The 22,463-nt window shown below is 30.7% G+C and overlaps 3 protein-coding genes across 4 annotated transcripts; all 3 read right to left on the reverse strand.

Moving 5' to 3' along the window:
* Positions 1-32: 32 nt before the first annotated feature.
* On the reverse strand, positions 33-2,668 carry LOC114383674. Of its 2 annotated transcripts, none has more exons than XR_003660570.1 (2): positions 2,235-2,666; positions 33-357 (listed from the first exon to the last, which is right to left on the reverse strand). XR_003660570.1 is itself a non-coding variant. In XM_028343402.1 (2 exons), exons 1-2 carry the CDS (start codon positions 2,506-2,508, stop codon positions 2,045-2,047), a joined length of 366 nt encoding a protein of 121 aa, XP_028199203.1. In that variant the 5' UTR covers positions 2,509-2,668; the 3' UTR covers positions 1,608-2,044. The 2 variants fall into 2 exon arrangements, 1 of the variants encoding a protein (XP_028199203.1); XM_028343402.1 differs by lacking the exon at positions 33-357 and adding an exon at positions 1,608-2,136 and having other exon boundaries at positions 2,235-2,668.
* A 2,664-nt stretch (positions 2,669-5,332) lies between these two features.
* On the reverse strand, positions 5,333-8,962 carry LOC114383687 (aquaporin PIP2-2-like). The gene is made up of 4 exons (XM_028343413.1): positions 8,538-8,962; positions 7,681-7,976; positions 5,909-6,049; positions 5,333-5,757 (listed from the first exon to the last, which is right to left on the reverse strand). Exons 1-4 carry the CDS (start codon positions 8,836-8,838, stop codon positions 5,638-5,640), a joined length of 858 nt encoding a protein of 285 aa, XP_028199214.1. The 5' UTR covers positions 8,839-8,962; the 3' UTR covers positions 5,333-5,637.
* Positions 8,963-18,431: 9,469 nt separating this feature from the next.
* LOC114383696 (aquaporin PIP2-2-like) lies at positions 18,432-21,862 on the reverse strand. The gene is made up of 4 exons (XM_028343426.1): positions 21,421-21,862; positions 20,555-20,850; positions 19,103-19,243; positions 18,432-18,956 (listed from the first exon to the last, which is right to left on the reverse strand). Exons 1-4 carry the CDS (start codon positions 21,719-21,721, stop codon positions 18,837-18,839), a joined length of 858 nt encoding a protein of 285 aa, XP_028199227.1. The 5' UTR covers positions 21,722-21,862; the 3' UTR covers positions 18,432-18,836.
* Positions 21,863-22,463: the final 601 nt, after the last annotated feature.

Consider the following 22,463-nt stretch of genomic DNA (forward strand, 5'->3'; position numbering starts at 1 on the left):
ATGTGATCAAGAATGAGGTCGTTGATAAGTTGTTTATGAGCTCGTCCTTGATGTTATTTCAATAAAAAGACATTTAACATGAAAATAAAAATCTAATCTACCAATAAAAAAAGGCATTGTTGTAGAAAATATAAAGGGGAAACAAATCCTATCAATCAGTCTATTAGTACCCTTTACGAATCACATAACAGAATAATTGTATAATAATGTTAAAATCTAAATAATTATAAGAAAATCAATAACCAAATGTACAAAACTTAATCACTGTACTATGCACAAATTGTCACCAAGAGCATCGAGGACAGAATAGAAGCACTGCCATCAATCATGTAGCTCGTTATTTCTCATCAACACAAGCTTCAAGAGAAAAACACAGTTAAGATGAGACAAAAAAAGCTTAAAAAAAAAACAGCAAACTCAATGCACTTGACATTCCTTCAAACTACTATGCCCCTCCTCAAAAAGCAAAGGAAAAGAAAAATGGCAAATTAACCATGCTGATTATGCAGAATAAAATTATTGATAATGCAGTTTGAAGTAGGAAAGCTAAACTGTACATATTGGAATCAAAAGAAAAGGTCAATTTTGTTCTCCTTTTATATATAGAACAAATTAACAGCAAAGATGAGAACACACACATATGTATATAATCATAGATCAAGTGTTTAGAAGCCTTATATATATTTACAATTGAATTAGTAATAAATATTCAACCCCTAACAGCAAAATATAAGAAAATGAGTACTTGGTAAAGAACTCCCATCCACAAAAAACAAAAATAAAATATTTCAATTTTGAAATCAACTAAACCAAATACTGATATTAAATTCAATCCTAAAACAACATAAATCAGCATAAAGCCGTGAAAGAGATTTTTTCTTAGATTTAGGACAAGAGAAGAGGTAAATATAATTCCCAAGAAAAGCAAGCGAAGAAAGCGAGAGGACCAAACAGAATACTAATGTGAAACTCCAAAACAGAGGTAGCAGCTTCTTAAAGAAAGGCTGAAGTGCACAACACAAAGGCTGAAATAAAAGAAAAAGTTGCATGCAAAACAACAGATCACGAAACTGCAGTGCCCGCGTGAAACATAAGCTAGCTAGTGTGAAAATGAAGCTTATGCAGGATTAAGTCAGACTCCACAGATCGTAGGCATCTTCAATTGAACTAAAACAAGAGAGTGAGGGAGAGAAAGGTAGGACAAAAGGGGACACAAGGCAATGAAAGAGTGCAAGAAATGTCTCTCTGATTCTCTTGAAGAAACTTCTCAATGGTTTCTTTCTCCAAAGTTTATGCATATTTAAATTTACATAAGTTTTAAAAGTTCTCCCAACAAAAATCCACAATGGTCATTAGGCTTTTACGACCAGAAAATCTTCTAGAAAAGCTTCTAAAGCACAGTAGCACTGTTTGAATATTAAGCTCTGGAATTTATACAGCACATGTTGATGTTATCCCTTCCTCCAACTCAATTTCAGCAATCCATGAATCAATCCCTTTTTTCCCTTTTTCTTATCTAACTTCCAGCTCAAACAATACAAGGGAGAACCAACAAAAATAAAATAAAATCACAAGAAATACTTCCTTGTGTAATCAACACTGAACAATTCCCAAATAGCTAGAACCACTATACATTTATTGATCCAATTCCCAAATAATAGGAGTGTATAAACTCCTCAATTGACCATACATGAGCAAACATCAAAAGTTAAAACTAAAACAAACTTGATAGGTAATCAAAAGGAAAAAAAAAAAAAACTTTGATGCAGTTCCTTAGGAGCTTTACTACTATTTTCAAATAAGAATTGAAGTTCCACACTTCCACTTCAAGTAACCCTCGTAATAAAGGTTTGCATTTTAAGGTCAACATAAGTTACCAAGCTAAAAAACTCTAACTTTGATTAGAAAACACAACCAAAATCACCTAAAAAACCGCATCTTAGACTCTTAGTTTAATCCTAATCAAAATTCACCAATTCCATTTCATCCAGAAGAACGACCACACTAGACCTAGAAAACGTTAAACCATCAATGTCAACACCTATTACCCCACCCCAGATAAAAATTCCCACAAAAAAACAACACTTTTCACAAGCAGTCCATGAACCCAATTGAAACAAAACAGCGATCCCCCTCCTACCAAACAAAAAACAAAACAAAGAATGAAAAACTAAATAAACCAAGAATCAAAAGGGGTTATTACTTACTAGAGAGATAGTTAGTTAGTTACTTACCACCACAGCAAAAGCAGCAGTAGCAGCAGGAGAGAACCAACAACAATTCCTGGAACAGGGAAGAGACCGAGCCAGCTTCGCAATTGAGGAGGTTGGGTGCGTCACCGTTGTTATTGTTGCCATGATCCTGGTTTTCGTTTTCCAGAAGTTTCTGTTCCGTCGAGGATTGTTGTTGGTTCTTTTCCGCTTTCATTCTCTGGTAGTTCCATTCGAGCCTTTTGAGGTATGAATCCTTGAAGGAATCTCGGAGATTCTTTGTCGGCCATAGATGCATGTCTCAATTGAAGTTGATAAATTATATCAATTTCGGGTTTTGAATTTTGATTCTCTCTCTATGCGCTATTGCTAATAGCCTAGTAGTTGGACTCGGAGCTTGAGTTGAGGTTGGAAGAGTAGAAAAGTCAGAGATAGATAACAAGAGTTATGATATTTAGCTAGTGTTTGGTTTAAAAATTGGTGCAAACCTCTTCTTTACTTTATGACAAATATTTCATTTCTTTCTATTTTTACATATATTTCATTTCTTCAAATCAAACTCAAATATTTCAATTATATCAACACCCCATTAACACTCTCAATTTCTCTTCATCTCTCTCTTAAATATTTCTCTCATTTCTCTTCTTATCTCTCTCAAGATTATATATACCTTTTGGGGGTGTTTAAATATAACTTTTCATAAAAGTAAAATCAAAATTTAATTTTATTATAATCATAAATTTAAGGAAAATTTATGTTTGTAATTCGTATACTTTGAGAAAAAAAATTCTACAGCCTCCATTGTGCATTGAATTTACACGAATGTATAATATTTATTTTATATTGATAAAAGTAAATATAATAGATCATTTTTAAATAAAAATAGTAATAACATTATTACTTTAGGTAAATTATATAAAATAATTATAATAAAATATTTAATAAAAACACTAAAATAGTTTTATTATTATTTTGAGTATATTTTATTTGTATTGACTGTATTCAATACAATATATTTGTTTATATATGACAATATATACCCTTTTAATAAAAAATATACTTATTAGTAAAATTTGTGCTTAGAACTTTTAATTAATTTGTTTTATTTTTCAATTTTTGTCTTCTAACTTCCAAACATTTTTTTCTTGAAATAAAAATCTCTTGTCTTCTCCATTACATAGTTCAACCTATATCCCACCATTTTTTATGATTCAAAGCTTTTTTTGTTTGGCGAATACTTATACAGAAACAAGGAGTAGCTTTAGTTGAACAAATCCCAATGGAAATTTGGTCTAATTCCATGTGTTTTGAAGTTGAACATAGCTCAACAAAAATTCATTGATGCGCGAACAGTACAATGAATTTTAACTCGTTTACTTAATTTGTGTTATTTACTCCGAAACACTCAAGAATCATACATTGAGGTTTCAAATATGAAAATCTCTCTAGACAATCATACTTATAGAGGTTTGTGGTCTTTGAGACGAAGTTGTTATTGTATAGGTTTGGGCCCAAAAACCAAGTGGCTTGTAATAAAGGTTGGGGAACCTCTCCCTTTTTTACCATTCTACCCTTCTCCCTTTTTCCTACACATCCAACCCTTCTCCCTTGGTCTCCCTTCGTCTCTCATTTCTTCCATCACTTCTCCACCTCTTTTCTTCTCTCTTGTCTCCCTCATACCACTCAACCTAGTAATTTGTTTTACACAACGGAATCATGATTTCATGGTGTGTTGAATTTGATACACAACAAAATCATATTTATGTTGTACAGGTATATAACAAAAACATGTTTCCGTTTTATAAATGGGGGTGAAAAATTAATAACGGAATCATTTTCAAAATGGAAACACATTCCCGATTTGGTTTGTGCCATGGGGCAATTTCAGAATACCACAAAAGGCACACATGTGGGTAGTATCAATAGCAAATTAGGTAGTGCCAATAGCAATACCTTAAAGGTTGGTAAGGAAGGACCAAGTTGCTAAATTTTGTGAATAACCAAAGGGGCTATGCAATGGTCATAGGCTGTAGGTTGACACTTTCCATGGCCTCACCCTCACTCACCTCTATATTAAGAAGGGTGGGGCTTATACTAAATATATAGGGAAAAGATGAAATTGACACCCAACAAGTGGGACTTTCCATTAAAACCTATGTTAAAGGGGAGGTCATAGGAGGGGTACCGGATTTGTTTGGATGGAATTATTAGGAAGTTAACATAAAGAATTTATATGTTGTAATTATAACTCTTTTCTACAATTATTCGTGCAATGAAAAAGATAGAAAACGAAAAGAGAAAAGCGCAAAATATAGTGAGTGATGTAATATAAAAAATTATAAAAATATTTTTTCATACAAAAAAAAAGAGTTGAAAATCAAATCTTTAAATATATATATATATATATATATATATATATATATAAAGAATAAGATTATTTGTTAAGGATATCACGTCTTATGATTATTTGTTAACAATTATACACCGTATTAATGATAAAAAAAATATAAATATAAAAGTAAATAAGATGATTAATGCTAAGAGAAGTTATATGATTTAGCAGAAGGAAAATAGCCTTATCAAATTATTTTCGTCCAGCTCAGGTACTAAACAAGGGTCAGCCCTAAGATTCTAGCCAACAAGGATAAAAAAAAAAAAAAAACAGAGGTCAGATTTTCTCTATCCAACCTGGCAGTGACAACCTTACGTAACAGGATCACCTTATCACCCTTGTTTCCACCTTTTACTATTCTTAATTTCCTCAACGACATCCATGTGCGCTGTGGCCAAATGGTCCGTACTTTTGGTTTTTTTCGACGAAAAAGTGTCCGTATTTAAAATGTTTACGTAAGTAACTTTACCGTTTGTCATACACTTGTGTACTGTAGTTGTGTTTAATCAATTAGTACTAGTACACTGTAACACTGTCTTATTCTTATGCTGATTACATCAAAGACCGTTACATATCTTTCCTTTCATTTTTTGCAGGGATTTCTTTGTCCCCTTGTTCATTTTGTTTTTGACCTATTGCCAATTTGCCATGTTAGCTGTTTCGCATTTGTTGATAAGTGATAAATAATTAACACTCAAATGCAGTTAAGAAAAAATGCCAAATAGAGACGTTTTGAGTAAAAGCATGGATATTATATAATTTTTTTTTTCATGAATACATTGAGTAGAAGAGATTAATTACCTAAAAGAAAAGAACACACACTGAAGAAAGGAAAGTGCTTGAAAATACTAAAGGGTATTTACCAAAGGCTCTTGTCTTGAAAGAACCTTTAATCTACATAGGATCAAAGAAAAGCTTGCAATAAAAGCACAAGCAATTGCCATTATTAATAACATTATTATTCTTACAATATCAAGTCATTTTGCTTCCAATTATCTCCTTTTTGAAACCCATGATTATGAAGAGGAAATTGACTCAAATAGTGGGGTTGCTCCTGAATGATCCAAGAGCCTTAGCAGCACCTGCTCTCAAGATAAATTGGTGGTAGAAGGCTGCAATGGCTGCTCCAATAAATGGTCCAACCCAAAAGATCCACTGAACAAACAATCATAAGAAACATCTCAGACAAATGTGTCATCTATTTTATTGTTATACTTTGTTACATGACATGGCCAAATTATAAATTTGATTATAGTATAAAACTAGCAAGTTGTTGAATATAGAAAACACAAAACAGTTAACTCACATGGTCATCCCAGGCCTTCTGTTGGTTGTACATGACAGCAGCTCCTAGGCTCCTAGCAGGGTTAATGCCAGTGCCTGTTACTGGGATGGTTGCCAAGTGAACCATGAACACAGCAAAGCCAATTGGAAGTGGTGCCAAAACCTTCAAGTACAGAACAAAAGCACAATAAGAAACTCATGTCATGTGGTTGAATTAAAACAATAATTGTGGATACGAATTTATTCCAAACATTCAAATCAGAATTAATCATCAACATTTTAAATTGTAACTGCAGTTGTAGTTTTGTCGTGATTCTTCATGTTACAGGAAATTGTGGCCAACGCAAATGCAATCATGATCACAAAATCTCCAAAAACCTAAACATTACGGCCAAAATTGCCGTTGCTGACCATTTTGAAAACCTTGTTAATTATTATTAAAGGCAAAAAAAAAATGGAATTGAAAAACAGTAAGCACTAGGGGCAGATGGGGCATGCCCCATGTGAGGGGCATGGTTTCCTTTCTTTATTGATTTGGGGAATTTGAGAGAGTGTTTGGAGGAACCTAAAGCTGATAATGATAAATAAGGAAGATGCTGGAAACTCTCACGAGATTTGCCAGCTTGGAGAAAATGGCATTTAGCATGAATGACGCTGTTCTGAACACTTTATTTTAGGCCTTAAAGTTCCATATCAACAAAGATACATTTTGCTTCTAAGGCAAAAAGATGCAGAGGAAAACTAAATTAGATGAGATTGGTGTGATAAGGCTGTGAAAATCAAATACCACCACAGAGTCATATATGGTAATTGGCCTAATGGTCCCATATTTCTCAAGCATATGGTAACAAGTCACTTCAATAAAAAAAAAATATGTACTTGGTAATTTTGGTGAAAGAAAGTGATAGGCTCACCACTATAGGATGCCTAGATGAATGAAAAATGTAATGTAACCATTAAGAAATGAAAAATGCCCACAGGAAAAGTTTACTCACTTTCTTGTTTTGAGGACAAGACAATCAAACAAGTAGTGGACAAAAAGGAAAGCCAAGCAAGAAAAGTGAAAATTTTCATCTACGTTGAATGCAGCCTGATCTACTCAATATTATTGCAAATGAAGTCTCTAGATAAAGTAGTGAAAAGAAGGATTTAGATTCAAACATCAAAAGGAAATCCAACTGACTAAGATCTTCAACTGTTCATGAAGGATGGACTAGTTCACTTCATTTTGAAATGATTATTAAAAATAAAGCTTCTATAACTATTATTATTAATAATAATAACATGCATATATGTTGACTGTGCCAAATTTTTTATGAAAATGGAAACTTCATATTATCATAGGCTGTAAACTTTATCATTTCAAACAAAAAAAAAATATTGAGTGGAAGCACGTACAGCTTCTTAATTACATTAATCCCACTCTAGCTAATTTCATTTAGAAAGCATAGGTAGATGCATGAAGATTAGATATCTGACTATAGTTAAGTCACTTCCACTCAACTTTTTTCTTTATCAATAACTAGTCTAATATAATCTCAAGGAACTCAATCTTCTATTGAAAACCTGAAAGACCTACCCTGCTTTTAAGCAAGCATGGATTCACTCCTAGGCATCATATATGGCAATACAATATGAACTTTTCTTTTCGAAGGCAATACAATATGAACTTAGTATGTACAATTCCATATAATCATTGCTTTCAGCACAACTTATGCAAGCAACATTTTCCTCTACAGTTAATGTAACGATGTATTTTTCAAAAGAAGGCTATAAAAATGATTGAGTTCATACCGGCACATGAGAATCTCTAGCATTCCTCTTGGGGTCAGTTGCAGAGAAGACAGTGTAGACCAAAACGAAGGTTCCAATAATCTCAGCACCCAATCCAACACCTGTGCTGTACCCTTCACTGAGTTCATTGGCTCCACCACCATACCTGTTGTAGTATGCCTTTTGGAATGCCTTAACCAACCCAACTCCACATATGGCTCCCAAGCATTGAGCCACCATGTACATTATGGCTCTAATCAAAGATACCTTGCGAGCCAAGAAGAGCCCAAATGTCACTGCTGGGTTTATGTGACCCCCTACATTGGATAGAAAAATTACAGTTTTCAGAATAGGAAACCAAAATTTGCAAACAAATCAAGCCATGGATATTTGTTTACTTCCAACCAAGAAAAGAAGCACAAATGCACCAGCTTCCTCAGTTTGGAGGCTTAGAAACTTGAGAGAAAAGGGGAATTATTAAACATGAAAGGCCAGTTAAATTTGACGAACACCATTATATCATTTCATAAGCACTCAAAACCAAACCGAGAATGCTAATTGTCTAAATGGGGGTATGCTTGATATTTCTACAACAATCTATGATTTTAAAAAACAGTCTGCGACCATAATTTTGGTCAATTGCAACCACATTGCCACATTGGCCATATTTGTCTGCAATTTCCGGCATTGCGATGAAACCATAACAGCGCGACTGCAATTTAAAACCTTAAATTAGAGTTCTAAGAAAGCAACTTTCCCTCTTTGGATGCTAAGAAATCAGAATATAGAAAGGAAACCAAGCCAATCCAACAAAAGAGATTGAAGTCCACGCAAGCAAATTAAAAGGGTGTCTATGAGATTGAAAAGTGATAACACACCGGAGATTCCAGCAGTGCAGTAAACAAGGATGAAGATCATGCCACCAAAGGCCCAAGCAATGCCAAGAATGCCAACTCCACCACACACATCACCCCCGGCCTTGACATCACTCTGGCTCTTGTAACCAATCACAGTGAGCACTGTGATGTAAAGGAAAAGTAATGTGGCAATGAATTCAGCAATCAAAGCCCTGTAGAAGGACCACTGTGTGAGTTCCTCAGCATCAATCAAAGGTGCTGGAGGAGGATCATGGTAGTCCTTTGCTGAGAAGGAACCACCCTCAACATCATGCTTAGCCATTGCAATTTGCAACTACCCTTTTGACACTGATCAAGTAATGAACCTGAAAGAAAGAAGGGTTTTTTGATGAGTGTGTTAATTAGTGTGAGAGGAGAAGGGGTATATATGGGGGTGATGGAGTGTGGTTAGTGCATTTGATTATTGTAATAATGCAATTTGACACTGGAAAACAAAGCCATATATTAATAGCAATAAACTTTTTGGTTTGAGTCTCGCTTTCACCGACCTTGACCTCACTTTTACTACACCACCACCTCCCTACCACTCCCTTAAATACATTTGTATCTTTGTTTGTTTTGTCATTTTGTTCTATCTAGAAAGAATGAATCTATCTTACTTGGCTTGGTTTTTGTCTACTTCCCTTAGTTTCAAGGGATCAGTTTTCTTCTTCACTTCTAAGTTTACCAAGTTAGACATTAATTTTTTTACTTCAAGTTTCTATTTTATTTTATTTGTGAGACAGAACAAATCGTTTTTTTCTTCAGTACCAAAAAAAATTCTAATTACAGTAAAAAAGAACTAAATCATTGTCTAATTACAATAATCATTGTCTAACTAACGAAATAATCGGATTAAAGAACAAGAAATGTTGAGTTGGATGATTCGATTCATTATTCATAGTGTGATTATTTATTTTATATAGGGAAAATATATCTGCTCATTATTTTTGTATATTAGAACATGATAGAGAAGAGAGAAAAGTATTAGATAAGATCATTTCTTTTTTACTCGATGGAAGAAAACTAGATAAGATAAATTATATCATGTAGTACAAAAATAGAATTTTTTTATATAAAAAAGTATTGTAAAAATTTGTTGTAAGAATAATATATCTCTTTTATTTATAAGTTATCCGTTATTTTGGTAAGTTATCTCAAATCTTGAGCTTACATTAAAATGATATTTGCTTTTCTAATTTTTAAAAATAGAAAACTAGTGAAATGGACATTCCAAATAGATACAATTATTTAATATTTTATTCATAATATAATTTATAGATTATTTATATTTATATATTTCAATTTATGTTTGAATATAAAAAATGTTCTAATTGAATTGATTGAATAAGGTGTATGAATACTATAAATTTTTTGTTATTGTTTTAATTTTTATGGATAAAAAAATTAACTTGAAGAGATATATGATAATTAAAAGAGTCATCCTTTAAATTTAATTTAAAGTTCTCTATGAGTCAATTTGGGGTAGAAATCATCACAGACGTGGGAAAGCAAGCTGCTTTAGAAAAAACAAAGTGATATGCTGTGCTCTACAGTACACAGTTGCGTAGAAACCGTTTGAAAAGTTTCAAGACATTAGCGGTTTTTTTTCCCGGTCCAAGGGAAATTGAATTTTAACGTGACTTTTTTTTAAGGTATATAAGCAAAATTCTCGTTAAAGTGGATCTTAATACACTTAAGTCTTAAGTAGGACTTTTCACAAGACCCTTTAAAGTGAGTCAGTTTTAATTAATTTTGAAGCTCTATAATTTGAACTAAATAATTAAGAGTGTTTGATTGCATATTTTGGACGTGTTCAAAGATATTTTTCACGTCAAAATATGTATAAAAAATAATAATATGAAGTTATAATTTATTGCTTCCGCTTAACTTGGATTAAACAGTGTTAAACGTTAAACTAAACATGTTTTACAAGACTAAGGACAGGTTAAATCAGTTAAGTAGTTGAATTTATAAGAAAACAAAAAAATGGCAAAATGTGTGTATATGTGATAAAACACTTTAATAGTTTATAAGCTAGTTGGACTATATATTATATGCATATATTTCCTAAAATTTATACTTACAAAATGAGTTATATCAAGTGATAACAAATCTCATTTTAAGAATGTAAAATTTTTAAATCTTAGTTATACTTCTATGAAAGTTAAGATTAAAAATTATTTGGTAGTCGTATAATCACTTTAAAAAGTCATATACATTTTTTCTTTTAATTTTGACTTCAAATAAGATGTAATTGTTTATAATTATAGTTTTCATTTTTCACAATAAAAAACACTCATTTAATATGCTTACTTTATTTCTCTATATATTAAATATATGCTTCCTACTACCTACGTATACATACTTGATTTGGATTATAAGATAACAAATTTGATGTCTAATTCACATTTGAAATGACAAATTAAGAAGCTGGTTAAATTTTAATTTTATTATTTTTGTAATTTTAAATTCATTATTTTGGTTTTTTTATTTTTAAATCAAGACATTTAATTATCTTATGATATTTATGTGAAAAAAGAATAAATAAACTAAAAAAATAAAATATTTATTAATAGAAATTAAACTCATAATACTTTATTCATAAATAAAATAATAAATTATTAAGATATTTTTTTTGTTTAATTAACTATATTAGCATTATTTTTTATGTAACATTACTCAAGAGTTATATTTTTAAAAAAAAATTATCAAAATTTATAAATTAAAAAAAATTATATATTAAATATTTTTTAATTTATAAATTTTGATAATTTTAAAAAAATTAATAACTCTTAACTAATGATACTAAAAAATAATATTAATATAATTAATTAAATAAACATGTATTTTAATAATTTATTATATTCTTTATGAATAAAAGATCATGAATTTAATTTATATTAAAAAATTAAAATATTTTATTATAAAAACAAGAAAATTAAATATTTTAATTTAAAATTAAAATTGTGAATTTAAAATTATAATTTAACCTAAAAAATATTTGCCTCACCCAAAAAAGATCTACTCGCTATAGGCAAGATTTTCTAATCGCTCCGCGATGGTTCGCTCAAAACATATTTGATTTGGACTTTGTTGAGTCTTCTTCTTTTTTGTTACTATTAAAAAATATTACTTTATGAATATTTATTGAAAATGATTAAATTATATTTTAATATTTTATTTTCTAAAAAATGAAAATATATTCTCAAACCAAATATACTTTTCAAATCTAAAAAATTGAAATAAAAATAAAGAATATTTACTCAAAACAAATAGTTGCTTATTTATTCTCACTACGAAATTGGATTCTGTCACCGGACAAAAGTGATGAATATGCATCCTGTCATAGGCTTTTCATTGTGTGTGTTAATTAATAGCTTATATAATCAATCAATATGACATACAATTATCGGTATGGTAGAATTGTAATTTTTTTTATTTTTTGACAGAAGAATTGTAATATATATTTGCAAAAGTATGTATACTTTTTGCGAGCAATTGTTAATGGTGCTATTGGTTTACGTTATCCATGATTTATATTTTAAAATGGAAATGAATAGTGTGCATATTATTTTATGAACTTAAAAGTAGACGAATCCGAAAACGTGGCTGAGAACACTGCCAACACACACAAGCAGGCGGCCAAAAAGTTGTGGCCCCAAATGCCTTGGCGGTTCCCCTGTTTAACTTGTCAGGCGTTTCTTCTTTTAAGCTTTACAATATTACAATTATATTTTTAGTAACATTATGTTTGATAAGTATGATTATCATTAAGAATTTTAAGGGAAAAAATTATTTAATTTAAAAAATAAATTATAATTTTCATTTTTCTAATTTTTTAAATTTATTTTCATCCTTTAGATTTTAATTATAATATTTAGTCTTTTAATTTTATAGATTAATAATTTTGATTCTGCTGATATATTATTAAAAATTAATTTTGATCAATTAAGTTAATTATAAATTAATTAAAACTATTAATTATTAAAAATTTAATAAAAAACTATTAATTTTAATTCACTACAATTGTGTTTTTCCTTTTTTTCTCCGTCTCTTGTATCTCTTTTGTTAGTCTTTTGTTAATTTTTTAATCATTAATAATTTTATTTAATTTATAATTAATTTAACATCTCTAATAATCATAACTATTATCATGAAATTAAAATCATCCATTTATAAAATTAAGAATCAAATGTTACAATTTAATTTTAAAAAATTTAAAAATAAATGTGATGAAAAAATGCGAGAATGAATAGTTATTGTAGATAATATGTTTTTTCCTTCAGAAAATACAAAACTTCATCTAAATTTGCCTATTTTATATTTCTTAAAATGTTTTTACAAAACTTGTAAACAACAAATAAATGTGATATTTTTTTAGTCTATATATCTAAGAATCTTTCTTCACACCTTAAAACGCCTCTTTACACATTTTTTTTTGTTAAATATTTTTTCCGCGTTATTTTTGGCCAATTGACGTGAATTTATATAATAATGAAAATCATCAAAAACATATCCCAATATTTACTTAGATTTATTTAAGAGATTTAACCTATGTTTTTCTTTTTTAAGCATTCATTCTATATTTGGTACTTTATTTTGTAATGACAATGATGTTTAAACTAAATATTTAATAATAGTTTATTTTGTTTTAATCATTTATTTCATTAAGGGAAGAGATTATGAAAATTTAAAATTGAATGGAAAGATAAATAAAATTTGATCAATAATTATTTTCGTAAGAATTGAATTCGGATAATAGCTTAATAATTAACCCTTGTAACTTCAGCTTATTAATATTTTATATTTATTCACTTGGTTATCTTATAATGATTTTAAGTTTAAATTTTATGTATGTAGTTACATTAAATTAAATATTTAGAATAAATTACTCGGAATAATTTTATCCAACTCTAGAAAAATTACTCATTATACTATTAGTGATCCTAATAAGTCTTTGTACTGTGTGAGAACATATTATATTACTGATATATTGTTTTACAATATATTTTATTTTTTATTATTTGTTCTATTCATATTTTTATATATGGATTTTATAACTACAAAAATAGTTATACAATATACGTAAAAACAATAGTTTGTCTGCTAGAGAGTAACGGACAAAGAAGCATTTCTCAATCGAGAAGCTCCTTTTCCTGGTTTTTCTTCTTTAATGATTATAGAAAGAGAGAATATATTGCAAGGATGAGCATTTTAGCCTTAGGAGTGCCGACTAAGCAAACTTTTTCTTCTTAAAAAACAGTGCGAAGAAAAATTCATAAAAAGTTTATTTTAAGAAAAGAGAAATTATAATAATAAAAAATAAGTTGGTGGTTCAGAAATGACAATATCCATATTTAGAGTGAAGAAAGTCATGGGTGGGGGTGGCTGAGACAAAGTGCACCATTTCATCATTGGTTTAGGAATGAATGATTAGCTTGCCAACAATTAATATTCTAAGCATAAGTAATAAAAGGCCAGTATTCAACAAACGATAATCAAGTTTAATAATATATGTTGAGTTTGTGGACAAAAAATTGAATTCAAAATTTTTAGAGAGAAAAGTGGGATTACATTTTGAATTAACTCTCGAACTAAAAATCAATCTTATAATCGCTTAAAGGTTAATTAGAGAGTTGAAAATCTTAATTATGGTAATTCAAAAACACAATAATTAAGTTTATCAGGTAGCATTTTTTAATTTAAAGGAAATCATTATAGAGTATATTTTTAGGTTTGTGTGGGGCTTTTGATAAGACAAGATTGGAAGATATAATTCTTCTTAACCATAAATTATGGTTATTATGATTTTAAAAAATGATCAAAAATATAGTTATTTGGTTATAAAAATTTTGGAAGAGATTTACACATATTTTTGAAAATTAAAGATTTTATATTTTGTTTTAATAGAAATTGTTTAACTATATTATATTTTATTTTTTAGAAATCCTTTTTTAATAAAAATACCTTTACTACGTATATTTTTAAAACTTTATTATTCAAAATTTTAAAAATATTTTATTTATATACAGAAAAATTTATTATTTAAAACAAATTTTATTATTTTTGAAACAAGAGAAAAATTACCAAAATGTTTTTCTTAACTTGATAAGATGTTAACCTTGCCTACGGCGGCATCTACACCGATCAACCATTAATTTTACCCGCTACAGGAGGTAAATGTGCGTTTAGTAGGAATAAAAATGACCAAGAGTTGCTTATTTATAGTAAGCTAAAAATAACAGAAAAATAAAATGCTTAAAGCATGTGTCTTTCAAGAAATAACCGCTTTGTCGAGAGCTTGACACGTATCCCTTGCTTTATTATCAAATCATAATTGTTACTATTCGTCAATTCAATTTACCAATCTCACTTTACCAGATAACCCTTTGAACATACATCCATCAATAAATACCCTTTCAACAATCGAAAACAGATTGTTAATTCTTCAAAGCTACTCTTAGATGTCTATCAACAAAAACCACTTTTCCACTCAAACTATCCTCATTTTCTTTACGCTGTCCTGCTTATAAGGCTTTCCTATAAATAAAAAATATATCGAGTCGACTTTCAATATTAAATTTTCTTACTCAACAAAGACCTAAAACATATTTAGCACAAACTTTTATACTTTTGAAATTAATCTCAAACCAAAATTACATTCTTAAGAATAAATTTAATTGGCCACAAGTTTTGTGGAAGCAACACTTTAATCACAACGAAGTGGCGGTGCCGTCAACTGTTTCACACTGAATCATAGAACGCCACATAACTACTGACTGACCGACTTCACACTGTAACGTCTCCACGGGAACTGCTAACATTTTTATTAGTATACCCGCATAACATGCCAAATTTCAGTTTTTTCGTAAGTCAATACGATTAATTAATGATTCAAGCATGAATCGAATTTGTAACTTTCATATTTTACATTCTATCTATTGAGTTAACAGATTAATTATAATATAAAATAATTAATATCATTTAATATAATACTAAAATTTTTAACGAATATTTAATACACATGTAAATTTACATAATAAATTTTGTGATAATTAATTTTTATTTAATAATTAATTTATTAACATATATAAATTGTAAATAAAAATCATAGGTTTAATAAAAATTTACATATGTAAAAAAATACAAAATTTATTTAATTATCAACTGTTGTAATAAATATTTAAATGCATCATTTAATTAAATATTATATTTGTTTAATTTTCAATCATTGTAATAAATATACAAATACATCATTCAATTAAATATCAAATTTGTTTAATTATTAATTATTGTAATAAACATCTAAATTCAACATTCAATTAAATATCAAATTTGTTTAATTATCAAATTTTGTAAATAAATTAAATGTATAAAAAAATTCTAAAAAAAAATATATATTTTTTAAAAATTCAAAACATACGAATTGTCATTCCGTATGTTTTGAATTTTTTTTAATATGCACCTCTTCTTCTTCGGTGATGAAAAACAACCGAACTTTCACCGTATATCTGTAAACAACGCACGTAAACCCCCGACGATAACAAACACTCACAAAAGGACACTAACAGAGGCAAATTACACTAAGGAAGTGTGGTTTTATGAAAAAAAAAAAAGCATTGCAAAAATAAAGAAGCTAATCTGCTATTTATAACAAAAAATACCCAATGATATTTTAGAAAACTATTAGGTGTATCAGCAAAAATGTGGGTGCCCCACGTCCCCACGCATAGGCTATAGATTCAAAAAATGTTCATCAAAATTTAAAGTGATCATCATCAACCATCAAATATGTGACTCAACTCACATTGAATTATTTTAATTTAACCAAAATTGTCTTGGATTCAAATCCTACAATGCAACTTATTCATCGTTACTTGTTTCACTTTCACTTGTGTGACTATTGTGGTGTCCCAATTCTTATTCACTTTTTGATTGTCATAATTTTTAGAACTGTGTTCACTTTTTGATTTCACATTTCATTTTCACCACCTTTTTCATGCCACCTTTTTACTGTTACCACGTTTTATTATGCCATCACACAATTTGTATCGTTTTGTCCATGTCAAAGTGGCAACATATGAATGAGATTGTTTAATTTGTTTTTTTGTTTCTTGTATGTGAGGCTTTCCGCTAAGATTGAGAATTACTACCATCTTTTTGTGTTGAAAATTCAAAGAGAAGTGAATTAATAAAACGAAGAGTGCACTTGATCAACCATCAAAGAATACCTAAAGCTTAAATAATTAAGTGAATAATTAACTTACATTTATTATTTTTGTATATGTTAATTATATAGATGGCACTACATGGATTTATTGTCACGATATATAGAAGTGTCTATGAACTCGGATTGGGTAGTTATCAAATTACAGGGATTGGATGAAAATCGAATTGGTGGAAATGGTCTGGGTGAGGTGGGACAGTGCCTCTTCAAGGCAGTCCATGGTGGTCTCGTGACTGATGTGAGCGGGTATGGTCGAAGACAAAGGTTCCGACAGGGAAAAAGGTGAAGGGTGGTGAAACGGAAGGAATGAGACCTGTGGGGAGTATAATAAGTGCAGATATGGGTGGTGGTGGATGATTGGGTAGATAGGATGCCACGTACAAAGGTGGGGATTAGTCATGCTTCCGACAGGTTAGAAGCAGGTCGAATCAAATTGTTAAGAATAGAGGACTAGCTAACTACACTAACCTATATTTGATAATTCTTCTCTGTTTCTTATTTCCTTTCCATGGTATATTTACAGTGATCATACAACGGATAAGGCTTGACACTCATGATCCATAAAGAAAAAGATAACAATGATAACAGAATTGCAAATAATAGAATAATGGAAACATGCTAGTTTGTTATAATTGTGATAGTACTGTCGGGCAAGAGATATGCTGGTGTCTTCTGCACCCTCTTGGGCCTACTCTCCCTTTGGGCTGTATTGCAATCGGAAAATATCTAATTAAATTCTTTTATCGTTCAAAACATTAACTTGGAATATATAAAAGAATCATGTAATTTTTCATCCAAGATTATGATGTAGTAAATTGCACCAAATTTAACTGATTTGTGTCTATATTTATATTATTTTTCGTTAGAAATATGTCATGAAATTTATTTCTGATTTAATTTATTATTAAACGATGATGTAATATACTAATGAAATATCAAATTATTAATTATAAATCACTTAATAGTAAGGTGACACATTAACAAAGTGTAATATCATCTACTTTAAATCACTTAACAGATTCTTACTAACGATAAATATTAAAATCGAATATAAAAAATGTGAGATACTAAAATAAAATAATAATTTAAACAGTAAAATAAAATGGCCTAAATTATTTGAGCAAAAAATTAATACCATGTTGAGAATAATCTTTTATCACTGATCTGACCTTAAGTTTGTTTATAGAACCATCAGGATTGAGATTAGTTATTAAAACCCACCAATCGCCTTTTTATGGCTTGGTCTATCGACAAGTTGCCAAATTATTTTCCTCTATCATCTTTAACTCATCCAATTCCAGCAACTAAAACATACCTTGTAGGCTCCAATTTTTAAACCATTGTTGGGTTCTTTAGTAAAGGAGCTAAATTGCTTTAATTTTCCACCAATTTCCTGACTTTGAGCTCTCATACAAGTTCTCATTTTTGCAGCCCACGAATCATAATTTTCTCTTACAAATAATGGAGGTGGAAGCAAGGAGTTGCTACTGTTTGTGGTTTTTTTTCTTTCTTTTTTCTGGTTTCGATAAGTTATTCTAGCTGATTTCTCACCCTCAAATACCCTTAAAGATCAAGCTCTTAAATCTGGATACCATGTAGGAAAATAAAAACAAAAGAAGAGAGAAAAAAACAGAACACGAAGCTTCTATGGTGGAATGAAAGTGTATTTTCGTTCTTAATTTTCCAAACATACATACAGTGACTTGTTTTTGGTGAAAATACAATATCACAAGCAAAAAGTGTGACATTGGCCTAGCATCCCTCAAAATATGGGTTACCAAACTAGTTCACCAACAACATGTCGAACTTATTACACATCACAAAATATTAAAACAAGACATCTAATAGATTTTACTTCCAATATCTCAAGAAAAAGCTTAATTCTAACAAGGAAATACATAGGAAAGTGCTTGCAAATACTAAAGGGTTTTTACTATTTACTAAAGGCTTCATTGTCTTAAAGAACCTTCAATCTAAAGAGGATCAAAGCACAAACACTTCCCATGATTTTTTTTCCATTTCCACTATCCTCCCATGAAGAGGAAATTGACTCAAATAGTGGGGTTGCTCCTGAATGATCCAACAGCCTTAGCAGCACTTGCTCTCAAGATGAATTGGTGGTAGAAGGCTGCAATGGCTGCTCCAATAAACGGTCCAACCCAAAAGATCCACTGAACAAGCATAAGAAACAAAAACATATCAGCCAAAAGTGCCATCTATTTTATCCTTTGTTACTTACTTACTTGACATGGCAAATTATAAATTTGATTATAGTATAAAACTTGCATGTTATTAAATTCAGACGACAGATACTCACTTGGTCATCCCAAGCCTTCTTTTGGTTGTACATCACAGCGGCTCCAAAACTCCTAGCAGGGTTAATACCAGTGCCAGTGACTGGGATGGTTGCCAAGTGAACCATGAACACAGCAAAACCAATTGGAAGTGGAGCCAGAACCTTCAAACGCATAACAAAACCATAATAAGAAACTTGTGGCGGAATTAAAACAAAAAATGTAGATAAGAAGTTAAGCAAAACATATGAATCTAAATTAATCATTAACATTTTAAATAGCAGACATGGTTGCAGTTTTATTGCAATCATTGGTTTTTTTATCGGCAATTATTAGTTGTTAATTGTTAGTTTTTTGTTAGTGGGAAGAATCGAATGCACAACCTTTCTCTCCCTCCCTTCTTCTTTTATCACCAAACCAACCTTATAATTCCTTATTGCAATCATTGTGGCCAATGCAACTGCAATTAGATATGGTAATTAATAGGCCCATATTACTCAAGCATATGGTAACAACATTTCACTTCAATAAAAACCATCATGTACTTGGTAATTTTGGTGAAAGAAAGAGATAGGTTCACTACTAAGACATGAAATATGCCCACAGGAAAAGGTTACCCACTTTCTTGTTTTGAGGATAAGACAATCAAACAAGTATTAGAAAGAAAGGAAAGACCAGCATGAAAAGTGGAAAGTTTCATCTACATTGCAAGCTGCCTTATCTATGCAATATTTAATTGCGGATGAAGTCTCTAGATAAAGTAGTGACAAGAAGGATTTAGATTCCAATATCAAAAGGAAATCCAAGTGAAAAGAAGGATGAACCAGTTCACATTATTATGAAATGAATATTAAAAATAAAGCTTTTATAACTATTATTATTAATAATAATAAACATATATATGTTGAATGTGCCAAAACTTTTTATGAAAATGGAAACTGCATGATAGCATAGGCTGTAAACTTTATCATTTCAAACAGGAAAATTATAGAGTGGCAGCATGTGCAAGTTCTGGAAATGGAGTGGAATTTTTAAAAATAATTGTAAAGTTCAATGAATTAAAAACATCCAATTGATTGAACTGTGAATCCATATACTGACACTCATTTCAAGAAACAAGAACCACAACTAATTATACATGAAAACAAAGAAAATTCATCAAAGAAAATTCATCAAAGCTTCTTAATTTCATTTAGAAGGCAAAGCTAGATGCTTGAAGTTGAGATGTCTGATAATAGCTAAGTCACTGCCACTCAACTTTTTTAATTTACCTATAACCAGTCTAAACTGATTTAAAGGAACTTAATCTCCTATTTAAAACCTGAAAGTCCTGATAGTGAATCCATGCTTGCATAAAAGCTGGGTATACGACAATATAATATGATATACATTTTCCTCTACAGTTAATGCAACAATGTATTTTTTCAAAAGAAGCACAAACAGAACTACAATGCAATGAATGATTGAATTCATACCGGCACATGAGAATCTCTAGCATTCCTCTTTGGGTCAGTTGCAGAGAAGACAGTGTAGACCAAAACGAAGGTTCCAATAATCTCAGCACCCAATCCAACACCTGTGCTGTACCCTTCACTGAGTTCATTGGCTCCACCACCATACCTGTTGTAGTATGCCTTTTGGAATGCCTTAACCAACCCAACTCCACACATGGCTCCCAAGCATTGAGCCACCATGTACATTATGGCTCTAATCAAAGATACCTTGCGAGCCAAGAAGAGCCCAAATGTCACTGCTGGGTTTATGTGACCCCCTACATTGGATAGAAAAATTACAGTTTTCAGAATAGGAAACCAAAATTTGCAAACAAATCAAGCCATGGATATTTGTTTACTTCCAACCAAGAAAAGAAGCACAAATGCACCAGCTTCCTCAGTTTGGAGGCTTAGAAACTTGAGAGAAAAGGGGAATTATTAAACATGAAAGGCCAGTTAAATTTGACGAACACCATTATATCATTTCATAAGCACTCAAAACCAAACCGAGAATGCTAATTGCCTAAATGGGGGTATGCTTGATATTTCTACAACAATCTAAGATTTTAAGAACAGTCTGCGACCATAATTTTGGTCAATTGCAACCACATTGCCACATTGGTCATATTTGTCTGCAATTTCCCGCAACATCAAGGACTGCCACGAAACCATAACAGCGCGACCGCAATTTAAAACCTTAAATTAGAGTTCTAAGAAAGCAACTTTCCCTCTTTGGATGCTAAGAAATCAGAATATAGAAAGGAAACCAAGCCAATCCAACAAAAGAGATTGAAGTCCACGCAAGCAAATTAAAAGGGTGTCTATGAGATTGAAAAGTGATAACACACCGGAGATTCCAGCAGTGCAGTAAACAAGGATGAAGATCATGCCACCAAAGGCCCAAGCAATGCCAAGAATGCCAACTCCACCACACACATCACCCCCGGCCTTGACATCACTCTGGCTCTTGTAACCAATCACAGTGAGCACTGTGATGTAAAGGAAAAGTAATGTGGCAATGAATTCAGCAATCAAAGCCCTGTAGAAGGACCACTGTGTGAGTTCCTCAGCATCAATCAAAGGTGCTGGAGGAGGATCATGGTAGTCCTTTGCTGAGAAGGAACCACCCTCAACATCATGCTTAGCCATTGCAATTTGCAACTACCCTTTTGACACTGATCAAGTAATGAACCTGAAAGAAAGAAGGGTTTTTTGATGAGTGTGTTAATTAGTGTGAGAGGAGAAGGGGTATATATGGGGGTGATGGAGTGTGGTTAGTGCATTTGATTATTGCAATAATGCAATTTGACACTGAAAAACAGAGCCAAATATTAATAGCAATAAACCTTTTGGTTTGAGTCTCGCTTTCGCCGACCTTGACCTCACTTTTACTACACCACCACCTCCCTACCACTCCCTTCCATTCATTCATTTGTATCTTTGTTTTTGATTTTTTCTTTTCTTATTGTTGTTTTGTCATTTTGTTCTCTCTAGAAACTATTAAATACTTTGGTAAATTTAAGTTAAAGTTCTGTATGAGTCAATTTAGAGTAGAAGTTATGACAAACGTGGGAAAGCAAGCTGGTTTGGAAAAGCAAAGTGATGTGCTCTGCACAGTTGAGTAGAAACAGTTTGAAAAGTTTCAAGACATTAGAGTTTAACGTGGCTTTCTTTTGGGTTCAAGGGAAATTGGATGTTTAACGTGACTTTTATTATGGTATAAGAAAACTTCTCTTTAAAGTGGATCTTAATACTCGTAAGTGGGACTATTCACATGACTCCTTAATGATAGTGAGTCAGTTTTAATTAGTTTTGAATGGTTAATTTGAATTAAATTAAATGTGTGTTTTTTATTCATGTTGTGAAAGAAACTGAGATGAGTTTTTCGATA

This window comes from Glycine soja, chromosome 2, assembly GCF_004193775.1.
Source record: "Glycine soja cultivar W05 chromosome 2, ASM419377v2, whole genome shotgun sequence".
Taxonomy (NCBI): Eukaryota; Viridiplantae; Streptophyta; class Magnoliopsida; order Fabales; family Fabaceae; genus Glycine; species Glycine soja.